Source organism: Coffea eugenioides, chromosome 11 (genome assembly GCF_003713205.1).
Source record: "Coffea eugenioides isolate CCC68of chromosome 11, Ceug_1.0, whole genome shotgun sequence".
In the NCBI taxonomy this organism is placed as follows: domain Eukaryota; kingdom Viridiplantae; phylum Streptophyta; class Magnoliopsida; order Gentianales; family Rubiaceae; genus Coffea; species Coffea eugenioides.
Genome location: NC_040045.1, coordinates 43,511,848 through 43,534,707, shown reverse-complemented (window position 1 = coordinate 43,534,707; position 22,860 = coordinate 43,511,848). Strand labels below are relative to the sequence as shown.

The 22,860-nt window shown below is 35.8% G+C and overlaps 3 protein-coding genes across 3 annotated transcripts; all 3 read right to left on the bottom strand.

The window, feature by feature from the left end:
• Positions 1 to 614: 614 nt before the first annotated feature.
• LOC113753703 (60S ribosomal protein L34) lies at positions 615 to 2,784 on the bottom strand. Its single transcript, XM_027297927.1, has 4 exons — positions 2,625 to 2,784; positions 2,379 to 2,458; positions 1,057 to 1,166; positions 615 to 965 (listed from the first exon to the last, which is right to left on the bottom strand). Exons 1-4 carry the CDS (start codon positions 2,701 to 2,703, stop codon positions 872 to 874), a joined length of 363 nt encoding a protein of 120 aa, XP_027153728.1. The 5' UTR covers positions 2,704 to 2,784; the 3' UTR covers positions 615 to 871.
• A 2,529-nt stretch (positions 2,785 to 5,313) lies between these two features.
• LOC113753400 lies at positions 5,314 to 9,542 on the bottom strand. The gene is made up of 5 exons (XM_027297540.1): positions 8,983 to 9,542; positions 7,488 to 8,881; positions 6,275 to 6,688; positions 5,958 to 6,187; positions 5,314 to 5,854 (listed from the first exon to the last, which is right to left on the bottom strand). Exons 1-5 carry the CDS (start codon positions 9,150 to 9,152, stop codon positions 5,603 to 5,605), a joined length of 2,460 nt encoding a protein of 819 aa, XP_027153341.1. The 5' UTR covers positions 9,153 to 9,542; the 3' UTR covers positions 5,314 to 5,602.
• A 5,819-nt stretch (positions 9,543 to 15,361) lies between these two features.
• LOC113754040 (zinc-finger homeodomain protein 11-like) lies at positions 15,362 to 16,653 on the bottom strand. The gene has a single exon (XM_027298356.1). The coding sequence runs from the start codon at positions 16,501 to 16,503 to the stop codon at positions 15,484 to 15,486; it is 1,020 nt and encodes a 339-aa protein (XP_027154157.1). The 5' UTR covers positions 16,504 to 16,653; the 3' UTR covers positions 15,362 to 15,483.
• Between the last annotated feature and the right edge of the window lie 6,207 nt (positions 16,654 to 22,860).

Genomic DNA, 22,860 nt, shown 5'->3' with positions numbered 1-22,860 from the left:
GACCCGCTGCTGGTCACAATTCGCGAGTATCTTTTGAAATATTTTTAGATATTGACTTCTCGGTGGGCTTTGTTTCGTTGCTCCATCCAGTATTTATTTATTTGACGTGGTCCCAATGACCCATCAACGGAGGTAACTCTGAAAATAAAATCAACCGATGACAGTAAAAATAGAAAGAGGACAGATTTTTACTGTCCACGATCACACACAGTTCTGGCACTATCTAGATGGGGAATCCAATGTTAGGTTGTAAGCACTACAATAAAAGATGTAAGAGCACCCTCATCAATAATCAAATGACATAATCGGACCGACCAATTACGGACATGCCATTGAATACTTACTGCTCATTCACCAAACACGCACTTTGAACAGAGCTGTGCATCAGCATCACTAGATGTGTCAAGTATGATCTCCAACAATCCTAGCATAGTACGAAACAGTAAACACAAGGTTGCCCTTAGGTGCATGAAAGCCACTTGTATCCGACCATATTCAAGTATTTCTCAATCCTGCACCCCCATATACACAGGACGAGTTCTGCCACACGCAACTAAACGATGCAAATTTCAAATCAATGTCGAAACAAACAAACAAAAATAATTCAAAATATCTGTGGAGAGAACAACTGAACTAACATTTAAGAATCCAAAATGTATTTCAAATTCCATCCAGAAATAAAATCAAAACAAAATCCTAGGATCATGGGCTTTTTCGACAAGTAGACCACCGGAAGTCGTACAAAAGAAGCCTGACAAAGCACAAATCTTGAGCTAAATAATCTCATAATACATTTCCACGATTCCTTGCAGCAAGCTGTATCACCAAAATTACTCTCAAAGCATGGTCAAAAATTATTACATAATTTATCTTAGCTCTTGGCAGCTAGCTTTTCCTTCGCCTTTTGAATCTTCAAAACCTTCTTAACAATCTTTTGTTCTTCCACTAGGAAAGCCCTGATGATCCTATAACATCACATCAGGATGAATCAAGATACCAGAGCGATACTGATCGCCGGTCAACAAAAAAACAGGAGAGTTTTATAGGGCTACCAACCTTTCCCTCACAGCGCTACCGGACAAAACCCCACCATAAGCACGGTTCACAGTCCTCCGGTTCCTGGCTAGTCTGGACCTCTTGTATTCAGCAGGTCTAAGATGCGGAATCTGCAAATTTCAAAACCATTAAAAACCATGGACATTTAAGATGATAATGCTTCATGCTGTACATCAACATCTAATACAGTGATTCATTTTAAAAATGCTTAGAGATGATCACCATATACATGATATTGAAAAGCGTCAACTTCTGATTCAATAAGAGGACCAAAAAAAATCATTAGCATCTTGATTGGCTAATACAAACACCCTCGCCCCATCAAGTTTTACTAGTAGTCCAAAATCAGTTGAGAACACCTCTAGAAAATACATGTAACAGCTCTTATTCTTGGAAAAATTCATCACTGATAGCCCCCTCTTATTGATCTCTCTTTAACACAACTGACAAACTATATTCATGTACTTCTCAACTCTGTATTAGCATTCTTACAGTATTGTGGCCCAATAAATTAAACTATATAATAAAAAAAGTACTGTAAAGGTAAAATGACAAGAAAGGATTTAGAACTCTAATAGCAGCCGCAAATATGATAGAAATCAGAGATCCATATACACGTTTCACTTCCAACAATGAATAAATTTCACTTCATCATTTCATTTGTGTTCAAGTCGGTTATTTTTCCAATTCAGCTGCTCCCCCCCCCCCCAAAAAACACGTATGTGGGTTCCCTCACTGATGATTTTAGTTAGCCAGAGGTGAAAATTCACTCAGGAGATCCCTATAAGAATTACAATCACGAATGCAACAAACATTTCATCATCTTTTCCACAGGTGACCACAGACACTCTTGGTGAATTTCACTCTAAAATCTATAATTTGGAGGCGCAAAGCCTCCAAAATAATCACATGCTCTATCAAGACTCATGAAGCTTTATTAACTTCATATGATGACGCAAAATAACATGTCAACCGTCATTGTCCCAGATAACAACCTATCCTCTACAAACCTCCAACATATAACCCATAATGCAACATCTAATCACACAACATGAAAGCTTAAAGCACCCAACTAAACTACATGCAGCAAATAAAACTTGATGTTGCATGCCCCAGACCCCATTGCTAACACCTCAACTACCGAAAAATCACAGAAAATCCATATATCATTAACCCCAAAATCACTAATCTAATCAACCATAAAAATAAAGTAAAAAACCCACGCAAGTAAAATCATTAGAGCATCGAAAAAGAAGTCAGATTTACAAGTTAAACCCACAAGCAAGATTAATGAGGAAACAGAATTAGAAGATAGAGCATACCCCTTGGATCCTCTTGCCAGTAACAGGGCATTTGGGTCCACTAGCCCTCTTCTTCGTAGTCTGATAAACTAACTTGCCACCTATTTTTCATCCATAAAGACCAAAACCCATCAATTTTATAGCGCCAAAACATCAAATAGCAAATCACGTAAAAAACCATAACTGACTTCACATGAACAAAATAATCAAACAGGTTCGGTGCATAAACAAAGGTAATGTGGGCTATCAAGAAATGAGGAGATTTACCAGGGGTTTTGACGACCCGGTGTTGGTTGGACTTGGTGGCATAGCTATGCCGCTTGCGATAAGTGAGCCGCTGCACCATTTCTGCGCCCCCTCGGGTGTGTGTTTGAGGGTGTACTCTCTGTTTTTGCGAAGGGGAAGCTGAAGGAGTAGGGTTTGAGGGGACGGAGAGAGAAAGGTTTATAAAAGGTAGCCAAAAGAGCGTCGCCCTAGATCTGACGGCTGAGATTGGATTAAGCTTTGGGCTTTTTCATCTTTTCCCGTAAGACATTGGGCTGCTTCTAAACGAAAAGAGTTGGGCTCCTTTGGCTGGAGAGGCCGTTGCAGAATTTCAATTTCTACCCTTGAGTTTGGCTAATTACCATAAGACGATCTAAGATTCACAAATTATGCCGAGAGAGAAGAGAAGAGTACCTTGTAGGCACAAGTCTCCTCCTAATGTTGTGTGCCTAAAAAGGCAATTGTGAAAATTAGGAGGAGGGACATCTTGAAAGTTAATACTACCATTTTTACTCTTATTGGTAGCACTGTCCTTAAAATAAATCACCCCTTTTTAAATTAACATGGACTTTCTTGGAATTTGCAATTTATTTTAGTATTAATCATAAAAATAAAAAAAGACCTCCCTCTTTAAATTTTGAAAAAACATAATCACTCTCGCAAAAAACCAATATGGAAAAAGATAATAAAAGTAAATAATAACCCTTTATTAAATATAGACTTCTAGCATCTTTTTCAAGTTATTTTATTCTTAATTTTCATATCTGTTTTTAGTTGCATTAAACTTAGGGAAACATTTTTTTTTTGTTTGAAGTTTAGGAAAATGTTATTTACACTCCATTTTTTATTATTTGCACTTCCACCATTTGTTTTATCATATAGTATAATAAATAAAAACTATATAATTAAAATGATAGTGGGAGTGTAATTAATAAAAATGAGAGTGCAAATAACATTTTCCTAAACTTAAGTATTCTTTTCAATGTACCATCCAAAAATTTCTTGTCGAAGCAAAAGAGCATATTTTTCAAAGGAGGTAAGCATGAATTAAGCGCTTGATTTGTCAATGGTAAGACGTCAATAGTAAGACATAACTTATGTTATTTTCAAAGGTAGATTGTGGTGCTAGGTCGCAACTTGACCACCATGGCCTAGCAAGAGATGCTGCTGAGGCCTTGATGTCCAGGCACGTTAGGCCATCCCTCTCCAGACTATTTAGACGTTAGTTTTCCGGCTGTTGCTCTTGTTTGCCAATAGCTATCAGGCCGCTTGCGATAAGTGAGCCGCTGCACCATTTCTGCGCCCCCTCGGGTGTGTGTTTGAGGGTGTACTCTCTGTTTTTGCGAAGGGGAAGCTGAAGGAGTAGGGTTTGAGGGGACGGAGAGAGAAAGGTTTATAAAAGGTAGCCAAAAGAGCGTCGCCCTAGATCTGACGGCTGAGATTGGATTAAGCTTTGGGCTTTTTCATCTTTTCCCGTAAGACATTGGGCTGCTTCTAAACGAAAAGAGTTGGGCTCCTTTGGCTGGAGAGGCCGTTGCAGAATTTCAATTTCTACCCTTGAGTTTGGCTAATTACCATAAGACGATCTAAGATTCACAAATTATGCCGAGAGAGAAGAGAAGAGTACCTTGTAGGCACAAGTCTCCTCCTAATGTTGTGTGCCTAAAAAGGCAATTGTGAAAATTAGGAGGAGGGACATCTTGAAAGTTAATACTACCATTTTTACTCTTATTGGTAGCACTGTCCTTAAAATAAATCACCCCTTTTTAAATTAACATGGACTTTCTTGGAATTTGCAATTTATTTTAGTATTAATCATAAAAATAAAAAAAGACCTCCCTCTTTAAATTTTGAAAAAACATAATCACTCTCGCAAAAAACCAATATGGAAAAAGATAATAAAAGTAAATAATAACCCTTTATTAAATATAGACTTCTAGCATCTTTTTCAAGTTATTTTATTCTTAATTTTCATATCTGTTTTTAGTTGCATTAAACTTAGGGAAACATTTTTTTTTTGTTTGAAGTTTAGGAAAATGTTATTTACACTCCATTTTTTATTATTTGCACTTCCACCATTTGTTTTATCATATAGTATAATAAATAAAAACTATATAATTAAAATGATAGTGGGAGTGTAATTAATAAAAATGAGAGTGCAAATAACATTTTCCTAAACTTAAGTATTCTTTTCAATGTACCATCCAAAAATTTCTTGTCGAAGCAAAAGAGCATATTTTTCAAAGGAGGTAAGCATGAATTAAGCGCTTGATTTGTCAATGGTAAGACATTTTGATTTGTCAATAGTAAGACATAACTTATGTTATTTTCATATTATTTTGTGAATCTAGCTGCTAGGTCACAGATTGTGCCCCCAATAAAAAAAATTAAATAAGTGCTAGGTCGCAGGTACTTGACCACCATGGCCTAGCAAGAGCCCAATTACAAAATGCTGCTGAGGCCTTGATGTCCAGGCACGTTAGGCCATCCCTCTCCAGCAACCACTATTTAGATTTGGGCTGTCCGTTAGTTTTCAAATGTGAGACTGAAAGTTGGAAACAGACAAAATGCTGGTAAAAAAAAATGAGAAGAATATTAGAGCAATAGTTGCGGGCTGGTATATTATTGTTCTTCAGGATTTGACTTAGTGGATCTAGATTTTAGAGGCTGAATATGAAATAGTACCCAATGATTCTTGTTGAAACTTCGTGTTTATTTGGAGGAGAAATCTGGTTCACTCTACATGGTAAGGGAATAATTCATTGTACGTACTTATTAGCTCGTGTAATCACCAGAATAGAGAATAATTAATGTCCTAACCTCAAGTTTAGGCTGGCAGATTACACAAGTCCGCCAGCAATCTATTCTCCACCTCTTACTTTACCCCTTCCAAAACTGAAGTAAAGAGGGCAATTCCTACACTGTGACTCTAATCTTTACAAAGTGAAGATACGTACTAGTTTCGAAAAGAAGCTGGAATTTTAGCATGGAAAGAGTAGGAAAGCCGGCTCAACGCAAATCTTCCTGTTAACAATATTGATGTTATCTAGTTTCTTCTGGCACCAGATCAGATGATCAGTTGTCAATCTTGGTAAGCTTAATACTCTCGATACCAATTTCAGTTCCACCTGAGAGATCAGCAATGCATTACTTGTTTGGCCTGCCTGCTGTTTTTGGAACCTCTTCACTATGCAATTTACACTTCTCTGTATGTCTCTGAGCTTTCTCTCCTTCTGTCAGGGAAGGAAAATGAAAGCATTATAAGCTGAGAAAGGCGAAAATGAAAGATGGAAAGAAGGGAAATGAAGAGATTCAATGAACACAACCAAGACAAACCTTCTCAAGACGAGTCCTAACGTTTGTAAGAAGCTCAGAATCGACAGCAGCCCGAGGATCAGCTAGACTTCCTTGAACACTCTTCAGTATTCCATCAGCTTCCTCCTTATCAGCACGAAGAAATTCCCAGAAGACGTGCATCGATTCCTTCAGGGTTTGTGCCAACATGGAAATTGATATTGCATCTATTTCATCTCCTGTAGTTTCCTTCTTGTCCTTGAAACAATCATCTGAAGACCAGTTAAAAAGTCATTCAGATCCCAGTGAATGTTAGTAGAATAACTCAATCGAGTAGTGATTTTGTCAAGTCTGTTAACCTTTGATGATTGGAACTTGAAGAAGACCACGGCAGGCGCATCTGCTTTTAACAAAGTGTTGAATTCTAGGTCCATTAAATCGCTCATCCTCCAAAAATCTTTGCACAAGCACTTGAAACTGTTGGTATTCTCCTGCCACTTGATTATAGGAGTGATTACCTTGAGAATCATATTCTAGCAACTCCTTTACTTTTCCATATTGCCACTGCAAAATCTCCCATGAAAGGCAAATGTGTCCAACATAGACCAACTCAAGGTCTCTATGCATTTCAGTGATGGATTTAAGGGTGGGATCAGCATAGATCCTACGTTGTTTTGACATCGAAATGCTCGGTAAAGAAAAGGGCTTGATGGATGAAAGTAAAGATCTTTTACTTGGGATAAAAAGTTGAGAATCCTTGTGCTGAAGGAAACCTGCAACAATCGTGAAACCATCAGATATACTGAAAAGTACTTCAAAGAAGGAAACAAGTCCAAAAGGTTGAGCAGACGGCAATGTTCATACCAAGATATATAATTGTAGTCAAACAAGAATAATTTACGATCAACCTAATAGAGTGACTCTGAAAACAATTGAGGAATGATTGAATATATCTTCCAAGGTGCAGGCTGACAAATCGCACCTACTGCAGCAATAGAGGCATTCGCATTATTATAATCATATGATTCTTGAAACTTGGTGGTATAGAAAAGATGGATTATATGACATTAAAGACTAATCAATTGAATAATTTGTGGTGTAGAGAGCAAAGGGAGTTCTGCATAATGAAGTGGGATCATGGTGCTGTACGCATGGACGACGCAAATTGGAGGCTCACCAAGTCAATTCGTCCTTTCTTGATGATCTTGTTCAAAAAAGATCTTCACAACAATCAGATTGGATGGGACAGCATTTAGCGTTGTGGACTGTAATACAATTCAGTCCAGGACAAACTATACAAAAATCTTTTCAACTCCATTTAAGAAGGCAAGGCATGAAATCATAATGCTTGAGCACGTTGAGCGTGCCCTTTTTGATGAATTTATTATCAACCTACTCTGATTACGATATGCATTTGAAGTTGTGTATACTAGAAACTAGTATAATAAATTTGAATCTTGTCATCAAGATTTTGACCGGCAAAACTATTTTATGAAATAATTGAACTAAAAAAAATATCAATACTTAAATCACAAGGAAAGAAGGGAATGTTTAGTTTAAGTTTAAACTTACTGATTGCATGCAAGGTCTGATAATTCAAGATGTCCAATTTTCGCGTTTTTTCTGCATAACTCTTGTAGAATTTCTGGATTTCTTCCATGAGATCTTTGTACTCGAACTTTTCATCAATTTTTAGTGGTTTCAGATAATCTAAAACCTTTGGAGTCTCGCAATCTTCATTTTCTGAAATAGTAGGAAGCCCTCTAGCCATCGAATTCTTTCTTTCCATTTTCATTTGTTTAACTAGTTGCTGGTGTTCCAATAGGATATCAAACTCATCTTCATCATCAGAGTTTGATTCCCATGATTCCTTTCCCAAGCTCTCTTCTCGGAAATTTTGTGGACGGTCATCCATCAATTGTGTTTCCTTACCTCCAGCATGTGCAAGTTCAAACAAGCTTTCATCTTTCCGGGACAAAATAGTTTCATCAGCCTTATTTGCATCCTTTGAACGAGGCTCCAATTCTATGTAATCATCCTCAATGTCGTCATCTGCTTCCCCAACAGTGCATAAGTTACCATTTATGACATCTTTCCCACTTGAGCATCTTTCACTTATTTCTGGATTTCTGTCAGTATTACTAATCATGGGACTGGTAGATGCAAAGATTTCAGAATCCTTTGCATCAGAAGAAGGTAGTTCTGTTATTCTTGACTGAACTTCATGATTACCAGCAAGTGATTCATCAAAAGAATTCTCTAACTCTGGCTCTGAAAAACAATCTGAGGAATCATCCCTTTGAAGCAAATGGACTTCATAGCAAATCTCATCGTCCAACTCTTCGTAGGTGGAGACTTTGTTTTGAGCTGAACTTTCACGTTGTTTACTCTCCAGAATCTCTTCACTGAACGGAGTTTCGAGTAAATGATCTGCTATTTCTTCCTCAGGAGTCTCTTCTTTCGTAGTAGATTCTTCAATATCATCTCTTTTGTCGTATCTCAAGTCAATCAGAAGACCATCACCATTTGAAGAAGCATTAGAACACCTATCCAAATCTTGAACTTCAGAGCTGCTTTTCATCTCATCTTCATCTTGAATAACTCTACCATCACTATTCTGAATCAAACCGTCATCTGAACCCACAAACATTTCTTGAATGGTAAAGCTCCTTATTTCCGGCTCTTCCATGAATTCTCTCAGATTCCCGGCCGCCATGAACTGATACTTTCGAGTGCTTGATCTAAAGCCACTCTGCAGAAAAGCAGAGTCCTCTGTTTCTGCAGTCTGTTCTTTGGAATCTGCAGATTTCTGACTTCTTAAGCTGAAGGTGAGGTTTGAACTCTCTTTTTGAGTAGTAAAATCGGAGTCAAAACCCATGGAAGTCTTTGAAATCACTTCACCATCTTCTTGAGAATGATTGACATTAAATTTTGAAACATTCTCTTGCGCCTCATCAGCGTTAACCCTGCAAAATCAGTAGCAGCCAAATATCAGATGATAATAATAACTTCATGGTAGGAAAAACAAAAGAAAACCCACGAAAGAAATAGAAGCAAAAGATCATACCTGTGCATGTATTTGACCATCAACCAGAAGATATTGAGCATGAAGTTGCATAGCCAAACCCACAGAAAATGGCCATACCTAAACATCGTTCTGTGCAAAAGCTCGTTCAAAAACCTCTCATCTACAAAGCTAAAGCGGCTTTTGAGGGTAAAGAAAACCTGTCTAGCCATCCTCACAACCAAGAAAAAATATGTTCAATCATTTCTCGGCAAATATTGAGAGCCCGCCAAAAAAACAATGATAAAAAAGAGTACAGATTCTTGCCATCTGGAGACACACAGTATCTCAGTCTGCACAGAATCTAAGATATTTCATTGGAGGCAGTACCCCAGTGGACCGTCCACTATAGGTACTTGTGGAGAAAAATATTGCCAAATGGTAACAGCTAATCAAGGATGATTTCTTTTGGAATCTTAAGGCTAACTTGTTGGCGAAGATTGTGGGAAGGAAAGAAATTTTCAGGAAAGTAATGAGAGAGAAAGATACAGGTTGAAGAATAAAATGAAGTGGAATTGCGCCATGATTCGAAAGAAGACTACGAAGACCTGAAGAGTGGCTTATAGATTTGCAAAGAGGTTTTGTCGGTTGAAGGCTTTTGTAGGGATTATATTTTTTTTTCTATGTATCCTCCAACCGTTTCACACGTTTCAACTGGTGGGACATTTGTGGAGTCAAGTACTCGTTGTTACGGGAAATTTTTGCCTCTAAATTTGCTTTGGGAACCATGCTAATGGAAGATCTTGGCTCTCTGTAATTCTCCTTTTGTCTTTCAGTTGAGACTTGATCTCACTTGTGGAATTAGTGAATCCTAACCAAATTTTCTAATTGGCATGTTTGGAAGATGACGTGTTAGATTTTGATGTTATTGCTGACTTTAGAAATTTTTTTGTTTTTCACGTATTTTCTTGAATAGAAAAGAGGGATGGTAATATTTGAATATACAGTAATGATAATGATGTAAACGAGAAAAAAAATGAATCTTGATCGTGAGATGAAGATATGGATCACTACACTAGAAGTTTTAACATCCTTGTCTGGATTGTGATTTTGTGCAAAAAAAAATTTATATTTTTTGTGAACATAAATTTTTAATTTTTTTTATCTTATATATATCAAATTATTACAATACATTTTTTTCACAAAAACTCCTAAAAATACCAAACCTCTTGATTGCAATATCAAATTATTACAATACATTTAATCATACTCGTGTTTGGATTGTTGAATTATCTCAAATAATTAATATTTCGCTCGTATCATAAACATATGTTTCAACCAACGTTTTTATATTCTCAATAATTTTTTTTTATCTCACATGCATCACATCACAAAAAGTGTTACAGTAATTATTCCTAATAATATTTCAAATAATACTCTAACCAAACATCTTATTCCGGACTGTTGTTGGTATTTGATAACTATTATACATCTTACGTGGTATCAAATAAAACACGCCAGCCATGTTGTTGGTATTTGATACGAACTTAAACCTACCTAAGAGCATGGGTATTGACCTGGCCTGCGGACACATACATGCGCATAAGCATCACGTTACTTTCTTCCTATTTGAGAGGCATCCTCGCAATGTGGCTTCAAACGCGTACTCTTGAAAGGGAAATATGCCAAATGGAATATGCCACGTCCAAAAACCCGTTGGTTTTCACTTCTGACACATTGATCTGGAAGCCATAATGGGTATGCAGAATACTCCAATTTACCTATCACCTGTCAATTTTTATTATCATCTAGGAAATAAGTTGCGGTGGTTGGAATTTTATAATGGTGTGAACATATGTCTCCTTTCCAGCAATAGAAATAGCACATCAATCTCCTTGCTCCATTCAATACATTTGTTCCACCTTCTAATCTATTGTGATTCGCAGGAAAGGGGGGGAGGGGGAAGAGAGGGGGGGGGGGGTTCAAAAAAACTGATCATAATTGCACATCCTTAGACAATTAGATGATACACATGCTTCCTTGACAGTTTGGGTTGTTGCTTGGGGCCGGTTTGCTAAAATGTTTGGCATGTGGGTTGCTAAATGAATGAAATGTAGGGTCCGTTTGTTTCGGGTGAAAATGTTTTCCAGGAAAATATTTTCCTAATTTCCCGTGTTTGGTTGCACAAAAGTTACTGAAAATATTTTCCTATGTAAAATATTTTCACTCATCTTATGGAAAACAACTTCCCTTCCCAACTTCCTGAAGTTGTTTTCCGAAATGCACGCATCTTGCCTGTAGTATGTTCCAAACTTACTGAAATCATCTTGCAGTATGTTCTTTTTTTTTTTTTAGTGTAAACAGGAAGACTCGAACCCAAGATCTCTTCCTTACACTCCCTCCCCCGTACCACCCAACCCTCCCCCTAGTATATTCAAAATAAAAAAAAACCTCATCCTGCTCATCCTATGCTAGTAATTAATTATGTATAATAGGGACATTCTTTTCTAGAGAAACTTTCAGCAGTGAGAGTGCAAGATATATGTCACAATAAGCATTGCATGTAATTGATATTTGACACTAAATGGCCAGCAATTTATTTATTTGCTTAAGGAGATATTTTTTATTCATATATACCTTTCTCCAAGATTTTTTTAAAGTTAAACAATGAGATAAATTTTCTTATTTTGCATGGGAAGAAGTATGTAGTTATAATGTGTAGAAAAAGTAAAGATAGAGATAAAAAGTGAAAATATTTCAAAAGTTAAACAAACACCAGAAAAATAAAGTAAGAAAATATTTTCAATAAGCTAACCAAACACCTGAAAATGATGAAAGGGAAATGATTTTCATGGAAAATTACTTCCACGGAAAATATTTTCCCAAGGAAAATATTTTACTTCCAACCAAACAGACCCGTAAAGGTGAATTTGGAGCACTTTTGGACATTGCGGCTGCTCCACCCGTTTATCTTGATTAAGCAAAGAGTAGTTGTATTAACTGAGTAGCATATTTTGGTACTTTTCTGATTCTTCTTTCCGGCAAATGGTCAACTACTTTAATGTGAAGCACATTGCCAACATCCACGACTTTCAGCCACTACTCCAGTCCACTAGTGTATTTTTAGATGCCCTACAATTCTCTTTTGTTGAACTAAGAATACGATGAGAGAGGCACGCAGAAGCTCTTAAGAAAATATTATTATTTTTTTATTTTTTGTCAATATATTTTTTAATCATTTTTTATCTCATATACATTAAATCGTTACAATATATTTTTTAGTGTAAAAAGTCTAAAAAATAGAAACTCAAATGAAATTATACTGTAACGATTTGATTCATGTAAACTAAAAAAAAAGCAATAAAATAATATGTTTAAGAAAACATATTTAATATAAAAACTCAAACGAAATTATATTGCAACGATTTGATGCATGTGAAATAAAAAAAGCGGTAAAATAATGTGTATGTGTATTTGTTTTTTCTAGTCCATTGATATTGGTGGCACTGTCACTAAGTCCATTGATATTGGTGGCAATTGGATTTAAGCACATAGATTGTTTGTATTTATTTTTTTTCCAGTCCATTGATATTGGTGGCACTGTCACTAAGTCGATGCCAAACATTCTAGAGCCGTGGCCTTGACGTGTCTGTTCTGTTGTCCTCTAAGAAATGATGGACCCATATCAAAGGGCCGATGTAGCTTTCAACATATCTTATGATTAATCTTTAATCGTCCCAAAAGCAAAACCTTCAGAGGCCTCACAAGTTCTATTTCGCGCAATTTTGGGTACATCCAAATCCAATTTATTTATATCAAGTTCTAAAATGATTTGCATCGAAATTCTACTTATTTCCGTTATGAGTAAAATTGTGCGAGCCCCAGATCCAAATCTTCAAGGCTTCATGGTAGGTCTTTCTCTCTCTCTCTCTCTCCAATTTTTTTTTTTTTTTTTTTATAATTTCCTTGTCCCTATGAAATTGACATATAAAACAAAACCTAAAAAGGTAAGGGGGGGAACAAAAAAGAAGAGCAAAAAATTGCTGCCTGTTACTGTTAGAATTCTAATTAAATTGAAATATTATTTGAAATAATTATTGTAGCACTTTTTTTCGATGTGATGTATGTAACATAAAAAGGTAATTGAAAAAAAAATATATTGAAAATTATATTTATGATGCAAGCAAATAATTTTTGGCCAAATAATGACTATTCAAGCATTGTTAACAAAGAATTTTATGTGTCAAATCCATATTCGTGGGAGTTTCTGTCTGTTGAAGAATTACTACTATTAATTGGTATAGATAATATAAATGGAAAAAGCAGGTAGGATGTTTGATTCTTGTGGGCACGTAAAAAAAAACACACACAACAGAAGAAAAACTAGTGACACCAACCCAACCCTTGAAACTTGTGAGTCAAAAAAGTGCGTGTATTACTTGATTCAAATTCAGCCCATTTGGATTCTGGAATGAGAAACAAGAAGGTTGAGAAGTGAGAAGGTTTCCAACTACTAGGAAGCAGATGTTTTTAAGCAACATGCTTTGCTTTGTCGATGCTATGCATTCTCTTTCCCATGCTTCATTGCACAGAGCCGAATCCTTCTCTTTCCCATGCATTTAAACTTGGGCTTCCATGAGTTTTGTAAGCCTATACAGCCCATAAGCCTCAGATTGGGTTGTGTTGGCTAAAATTGAGGATTTCATCTCAATTTTAAAATTTTCATCTTCTTTCCATTATTTACATCGTACAATGATTTTGTCAACTGACATAGGCTAGGAGTAAAGTAACCCCTGCAAATATGTGATTTTTTGTGCTTTACAATGTCCATGCCCACACGACAAATGAATACACTAACACAAATGCACGTAAAAATATGTGTGAATTCTATCACACATTCTAAATTCTGTATCAAAACTCGTACCAGCCGCTTAAACTTTAAAGTGGAACGATCTCATCCATCAATCTTACCCTGCAAATAATTTTTGCTAATGGCAATCAGCCCTATCATCATCATAATGCTGACAGAAACCAAATGGAAAAGGAGTAATTAGTTTTGCTTATACTAAATCGCTTGATGATAAAATTTCCTTCTTTTTTTTCCCCACAGGTAATCAGAATAAAGCCGAAGCTTGCCGCCTCAGAAATCAACCAGGGTCGGAAATCCGGCAGCCGACAGCTTTCTTCACCTTTTATTTATCAGCACAGAAAAGTCTGTGTCTGCTTGGCTTAAAAGCTCAGATTACAAGATAGCATAAACAAGTTTTCAAGCGTCACGAAGTTTAGCTGCTCCGTCCGTCCTAATAGTATAATTGCGAGACTATCAAGTCACCTTATTGTGCCGCTTTAAATTAATGAATTATCGGACCCTCCACCTCTTACCAGAACCAAAAGAGGAAAGAGGAACTAAGGAAATTATATAACAAACCAGAGTGACAATGAGGTTAGACAACTGATACAGGATGGAACCATCTTTAAAGGTGCATGACATAATGACATAATGAGTGAGTTTGGATAGGAAATTATTTGAGATATTATATATTTTTTTAAAAAAAAAATAATGTAATGCTTTTTTCATGTGATGTAGTTTAAATGTACGTGAACTCTTGCTATCAATGATTAGGAACAGAGATTTCTTGCTAATCTACTCATCAAAATGTACTTGATATACCCGGATAAAGTTCTATAGTTTTAAATTTATCTATACATAAGTAAATAAATGCCCTAATGCTCAAAATTGAATTGGAAAGAGTTGTGATTATTACGAATTATGTTTGGAGAAGATAGAAATCATCCACTTAGCCTTAGCTTCACCTTCGGACTGAAAGGTCAAAGGTACACCTACCAGCCTCATTGTGCCATAATATTCCCCATTAAGACAAGTGTACACTATCCTGCAAAGGCTTGCTAGTAGAAATGCAAAATTAAATGGAAAGAAGACAAAATTGCGTACAGCATTTCCTTCAAGAGTTGGACATGGTGTAATGTAAACAAAATCAGCTACGTACTGTACATTGTAAAAAAGCATCATACCACCATATTGATATAATATGATATCCATCCTCAAAATCATGCACAAAAAACAACTGATTTTGAAGATAATAATGACAAAAACCCCTTTATCCATCCTCCACCGAAAGAAATCAAAAGCCTTCTAACACCGGATACAAGGAGGATGACATATAGGAAAAGAGTAGATCATGTTAAAGTGCAAGAAAAAAACAATAAATATTGAACTCGTCTTCTTTCCCTGTAAGCATCTCTTTTTATCTTTTTCTTTTTTTTTAATATCTCTCAAACAGTGGTAATATGAGGAAAAAAAAAATTAAAGGATGATCATTCTATGAACAAAATAAAAAGATACCATAGCAAAATGGAAGAATCGGAAAAGGGGATGAACAGTAAAAAGATAAAGGCTCAAAACGCATGATGCTTTATTTACTTGTGCGGTTGATTGATTAACCTTAATAATCATTAGTAGTACAAGAAGACTACTCCCTAATCAAACGACCTATTTTTTTTTTTCTCAAAAAGCTTCTTCCATCTTCTTACTTCCCATAGCGATCAAGATGAAGAAGAACTGCCATTGGTATTGTTATGATCAAGATCAAGATCAAGATCAAGATTAGCATGGCCACTCTCGTTGTTACAGTAATGACTCTCACTATTCTCCTCCTCATCATTGTTGATGCAGCTGTTGTTGATGTTGTACCCGCCATTTTCCGGGCTGCCTCCAATTCCACCATGGTGGCGGATGTTATTACTGTTGCTCTTGTCCTCTTCCGTGATATTGGCGGTGGCGGCGGCAGGGTTGGTGATGGTAATGGTGCTGCTAATATCTCTGCGGCCAACTGTATTTTTGTTGTTATGCATCCAAACTTTGAGGACTCCTCTGGCGACCCCGATCTCATTGCAGAAATTCTGGACCATATTGTCATCGCATTTCTGCATTTTCCACCCCATCTTCTCAGCAAAAGAGTGCATTTTCTCCTTCTGTTCTTGGCTGAATTTCGTTCTGAACCGCTTTCGGCCGCTGAGGTTCTCGGCCGCCGCCTTTGTCTCCCTTGGGGTTACCGGTGTTGCCACCTGATGGTGGTTTGGGACCTGCTGATCGTCGTGCGCGGCGGTGCTGAGGGCAAGAAGCATCTGGGTTGGTGGATAAGAGAGAGTTGGTGGTTGTTGCGGCGGTGGAGAGGGGGAAGAAGAGGACCTTCGGTGTTGGCGGAAGTCGAGAAAATGTGGAGCCGCGGTGGTGGTGATGAAAGGGGAGTACTCCACCTCGCGACGGTGGAAGTTGCGGTGGCAACCACAGGCGGCGCAGTTTAGCGAGGTGGGGTCGGCGGCGGTGGCGGTAGGACAAGGCATGAACTCTCCACACCCGTCCAGAGCATGGCCACCAATGTTGGCTGCATGGTTTTTGAGACATTCTCGGTAAGCCACCGCCGTCTGAGGAGGTGGTTGGCGGTGGTGGTACTTGGATGAGCCGTTGGTGAAGGAAAAGGACCTAATAGGTTGGGTATGTGGTGGGGTATCATTGTCAGTATCAGGGGTTGTGGTGGGGGTTGAGATGTTGGTTAAACCCATTTTTGGTAGATTGAGCAACAAAAAGTGTCGAGAATTGAGATCGGTAGAAGAACAACGTCTTGCTCTATGGGTAAAACTTGAGAGAAACCATACTTCGATTTGTGAGATTCTTGAAAATGGTAAAGGAGGGGAGGGTTGATATTTATGGTGATTTGGATGGTTGAACACTGAAGATTATGCAGAAGAGGATTTGCTTTGAGGTGGGGGGTTGTTTGATAGTGATAAATGAAATACTACAACTAGACAAAAAAGTCTTTCCCAAGAATATCAACCACTTGTTTTATGGAAATCCAAGGTTTAGCGGTTATAGATCACGTTCAGACACAAAGGGGTTAGATGCAGGCAATAAATCGCCTGCATAGAAATCCATCCAGCTCTTGAGGTTTGGGATGCTGTTGCACTTAATTGTTTGTGTGTGTAGTATAGACTGTAGAAGATGAGGAGGGATGAGGTTACTCACTGCCCTTACTGGTTGCAGATCACATCCAGACGCAAAAGGTTAAATGGGGGGCAATAAATATTTTCTGAAATTACTCGCCACAGAGCAATTAATTGGTTTAGAGAAAAGAGATGAGAAGGGAGGGGGGGTTTGATGTCTTGATGTCATATGTGTACTCATTGTCAAATTAATGTACACTTGGCACGAGCACAGGGTGGGGGGGAAAACTTGACCCCCACTGCTAAGTACAGTTTATTGGCGAATTAATTTGGTAATTGGGATTGTCTACTTACAAGCCAGGACCTTGACTTGGGGCAGACACGGCATGGGTTGATTAATTTGTTGAAGACCATGCCACGCTAATATAAAGGTTGAATCTTACGTCAATGGAAAGTTTGAAGCTTGAAAGTACATAAAGTTTAGTGGAATTAGCATTTAGCGCGAGGGCGTGTGTCACAGTTTATACCATAGCGTTTACTTTTACCGTACGTGGAATTTGTACAAGTACTTCGTATTCTTATTTGTTATATCAAGCTCGTCAGCCCTCAGGGGCTTGGTCTGGTGGTTGAGGGTGCTGAAGATGGGGCTTCAGGTCCCTGGTTCGAACCTTGTTGCCAGCAAGTTGTTGAGGGTGGTGAATAGTCTGCGGGATCCACTCCCTGCGGGACACACTAAAAAAAAAAAAAAAAAAAAAAGCTCGTCAATTTTCAAAAACAAAAAGAATGCCGTATTGGCGAAAGACTTTGACCAATGCTAAGGACTTGGATGAATTAAAATTAATGCCGTATTGATTAGAACTTGTACAAAAGCTTTATCGCCATGAGGCTCGGATCCCGCGATCAGACAAAGTGTGAGTTGACGCGAAATTATTCAAGAGATCAACCGATCATATGTTCAACGAGTTCCCTCATTTTCATTCGTTTAAACGTGTCTCATATTTTATCAAATAAAAATTTTCATTATTCGCTTTTAAATTAGTAAATTACTTCTCTAACAAAATGAAGTTGATAAATTTAGGTCTCAACTTAAATTTTCGTACCCTTCTTACCCTGTGTGATCATTTATTTAAGGAGAAAAAAAATGCTAAATTTTATTTTTAGTTAAATAAATGATTCGATCTATATTTTAGTTTTGCCCCTAAAAAAAAGTGAAAAAAGTGGGATTTGACCTAATCTATATTCATTTTTGCTACTAAAGAAGTGAGACATGACTAATGATGACAATGGAGGCAGGCAACCGTGGGTACCCGTCCCATAGGAGAAGTCACGGGACAAGGGTTGGGTGGGACGGGTGGCTGCAAGGGCGGAGGGATTTTTCTCCCCCCATTTTAAACAAGGCAAAAAGGACAGGGTAGGATATCCAATCTCATCTCCTATACGATAATACGAATATAAAATTATATATATAATTTTCTACATAGGCACATATACAGATTATAATTACATATCAATAATGTATGTATATATCATAATTTATATGATAAAATGAATATTTTATATTTTTAGTTTTACTTGAACTTTTTACATATTGTAAGTTATTTATCAAAAAATAAAAATAATATATGATGGTTGTAAGTTTAGTTCTGCTATCTATATTATAGCTACACATCAATAATATATGCACATCTATTATAATTTGAGAACTAAAAAATAATAATTTGTAGATAAAACGATAATTTGGTTATTTTTAGTTCACTTCAATTTTTTTACATCTTGTAAGTTCTTTAAACAAATATGATGATTATAAGTTTAGATTTACTACTAAAAGTAGAAAAATAGATTAACAAATATCAAAATGATTTTTAACATTGATTTTACACTGAATGTTTAGCTAAAGTGATTTACAATAGAAGTGGTTGATAGGAGATTATTTGAAATAATTACTATAATACTTTTTTGCAATGTAACGTATATAAAATAAAAAAGTGATTGAAAAGATAAAAAAATACGTTGAAAAATATATTTGTAAAGCAAACAAATAACTCCTTTATATATATATATAATAACATATATAACTAGACAACCATAGGAGCACGTGTGGGAGTATGAGGAGGGGCGAGTCAGGGTAGAAAAAGCAGGGACTGGGGAGAGGGCGGGGGGATATTTTAGTGCACAGGGTAGGGGGACAAGAGAAGGACTCCCTAGCCCACCCCTCGCCTCATTGCCATTGCTAGACTTTTTTTATGCATAAAAAATAATTATTTGTAGATCACATTTTGATTTCAAGCTAAACGGTAGTTAACATTTTAGATTGGAATCAAATTTTATTAATTTAAATTTATAAGAGACGTAAATTTACTATTTTAAAAGTGAATGGCGAAAAAATTCATTGAACGAGAAATATGACGATTTTTTCCCTTTGGAGAAACTACATGAAGTCTTTTTTTATTATTAATTTTTAAAATTTTTCCTAATGAAAGAGGAGTACGGTTGAAGAAGCTGAGAGGAGAAATGGGAGAAGCTACGTGACTTCAATAGAGCGCATTAAATTCTTCTAACAAATACTTCTTCCATGCAACATAGAGAAAATTACAAAAAATGTAAACATCTCATAGTGAAAAATCATTTTCAGTTAGAAAACTTAGAAAAAAAAAATAGTTGGAAGGAAAAGAAAATAGTTGTTTTTTTTGTTATCAAAATTACGTTTTAAGCTAAGCTTTTCACTCATCCTTAGTAGCGTGTCCTTAATCATAAGTTGGATGGTAAAGCAATAAGAAATCCATTCCTACCAAGAAAGACAAAGAATCTGATCATCAAACTAAATGCCAATCTACGATGTGAATTGAGACCAAGGGTATCAAATTATATGATAGTATATGTGTTCAGTTGTAAGTTTCATTAACCTCCACCTTGTTAATATAAACTAGTATAATTGTGCTTCCGTAATGCTACGTCAACACATAATAATTAGAAAGCCACAAGGGCTATGAACATTCCATAGTAGGAAAAGAAAGACCATCTATCTTGGAAACATAAAACTTTCCCCATCTGCTAAGCACGATTAAAGAATAGTATCAAAAATTGAGTGGGTGCATCTTGTTAATCACTACTATATTATTTATCTAATCAATTTGTTTTGACTGACACCTTCAGCATCTAATACCCATTAAATTTATATATATACTTCAAGACTAAGAGTATACTTCATCTATTTGTTTTTGTTTAATAGATCATGTCTAAGAGTATACTTCAAGACTTGGCTGTGACGTTAGATGTAAGGATTCAAGCGAGTTAATCAAAGAAATCAAGCATTACAGTCTATTAGGGCTCGTAACCCTATAATTTGATGCCCCTAAAATGATTATTGAGCTTAAGACTTAATTTAATGATCATTTTCTTTATTAAAACTTAATTTAAGGATCACCCCTACAGACATCTTGAAATAAAATATGTTTGTAAAATCGGCAATAGGCTAGCAGTCTTGGAAAGGTGCAGAAACGAGGAGCTCTAGTCACCCAATTGTCAAAAAGTCACCCTATTGTTTGACAAAAAAAAAAAAAAATCACCCTATTGATTCTCCGCACATTACCAGGGTGGCAGCCAGTGCCTTCAGCTTCACTGCTTCAGCATCCCGTTGTGAATGCAAATTGTGCAATCACACTCAATCATACTCATTGGGAACGCAAAACATATAATTGAAACGTGCTGAGCAGAAATGAAGTTGGCACCCTTTGTTGTTTGGATTGTGATTTTTCACGAAAAAACTTTTATTTTTTTTTAAATATATTTATCAATTATTTTTTTACTTTATATATATATATATATATATTAAATTTTTATAATACTTTTTTGATAAAATTTTAAAAAATTAGCAAACCAAAGGCATGTTTCTTAATTGGTTTTTTTCTTTTAATTATCCTTTTATATTACATTACAAAAAATACTCTATAAAATTATTTTAAAATTTTCCAAGTAGTCTCATCCGTTAAAACAATTAATTATTGAAAATTTTCTATTTTAATCGCTAAATTTTTTGTGCAACGTTTCTATGGTATTAGAGGAGCAAATGCCGTAAATAGTCATTAAATTATTAAGAATTTCCTATTTGGATCCCTGAATTTTTTATTTAACCAAAATAGTTATTTAATTAATGTCAAACTATTATATATGTTTTTATTAGTTTAATAGCCACTTTGCCTAAATAATATATTTAGTAACTAAAATAAAAAATTTACATTTTTTCCCAAATAATAATATTTTTGGCCTTGCAGTTTGACAGTAACAAAAAAAATGAAAGAGTATTCAACTCATCTATCATTATATTATTCAAAGTGCTGCACTGACGTGAAACAGTTTCAAACGCCCTTTTTTTTTCCCTCTTCGCGTGCCGAGAAGAAAATTTTTTTAACAAGCACTCCTCTCAAATCGCTCAACGGTTTGGATTACAATTTTTTTTTGGAAGTTTTTATAGAAAAGTCAATTGTAGTACTTTTTTAAGATATGATATATATGAGATAAAAATTGATTAGAAAATGTGATACAAAATATTCTCACGGAAATCCAAAAAATTTTTTCACAAAAAATACAATCTTTTGTTTGGATACCTCATTTTTCCAAATAATAAAATATTTCGCTTGCATTATAAACACATTTTTCAATCCATATTTTTATATTTTCAATCACCTTTTTATCTCACATGCATCACATCACAAAAAGTGCTACAGTAATTATTTCAAATAACACTCTATACAGTAATTATTTGAGATCATATTTGTGCTTGCATCATAATCACCTCCTCCAATAATCTTTTCATCTTTCTAATTATTTTTATTTCACATATATTATGTCATAAAAAGTGTTACGATAATTATTTCAAATAATATTCCAAGTAATTATATCCACTTAAACCTTTTCTTTTTCTCTTTTTATTCCAAATTGAAACTAGCAATGAATCAACAAGAAGATGCATTTATGTAAGTGTACAAGAGTAATGTATCTTTTTAAAAGTAAAGAAAAAAAAATGTATCTTTTTAAATATAGAAAAAGCTTGTGCAACAAACATTTGTAAGAAAATTTATAAAGAAATGGAAATAAAACAGAATTACATACTAATAAGGATAAGCTATATTTCAGCGTACCTAACACCTATCAACCAAAACAAAGACATACTACTAGCTGAACCGAAAGTTATCTGAAGAACTGCAGACTAGCATATTACTTTTTTTTTTTTGATAAGGGAAATCCCATTCATTGCAAATCAACAAAGAGCAGCATCAGTAGCATATTACTCACTACTGCCTGTTCTTCTATAACCAACACCAAGGCAAGTTGGCAATCAGTGAACTAGAAGCTCAAAGAGGGTTTTAAGCAGTTGGGAAGTGGACTGAAATGACAACAATATTAAAAGAAAGAAATCTTTTCTTTCTTTTACTTGATACGATGAATCTATACTATTCTATACTAAAGGGAACATGGGAGTTGAAGAGGTCCAAAAAAAATTTGAAGGAAACTGAACTATTACCTGATTCAAATGGGTGCGGCTTTTTCAGAAAATCTGAATTTTAAAATGTAGATAAGAAGATTTAATACCTTGATTTACATTTAAATAGAATTTTAAAACTTTTTAGATGGCCACCTAATCTAGATGTTGTTGGTTTAAAAGAAAGAAATCATGCAATGGAGAAAGGTCGTGAAATCATGCAGTCGAGAAAAGTCGTTCCAATCCCAAACAAACTTCTATGGTCTTGAGTCCGGGAAGCTATCGTTTTATGAGGAAGAAAACGCAGAAAGTTAAAGCCGAGAAATGTGCTGCGAAGTCTGAAAAGGGGGCGATTACTTGCAAGTGAGTTCCATAATCACGCTTAGCTTAGCCTATTACGCGGATATGGTATATGGGCTGGGACTCTAGGGTCAAATTCGCTTTAATGGACAGAGACAGGGAACAATGCCCTGACGATTGTGTCACCATCAAACGGGCAC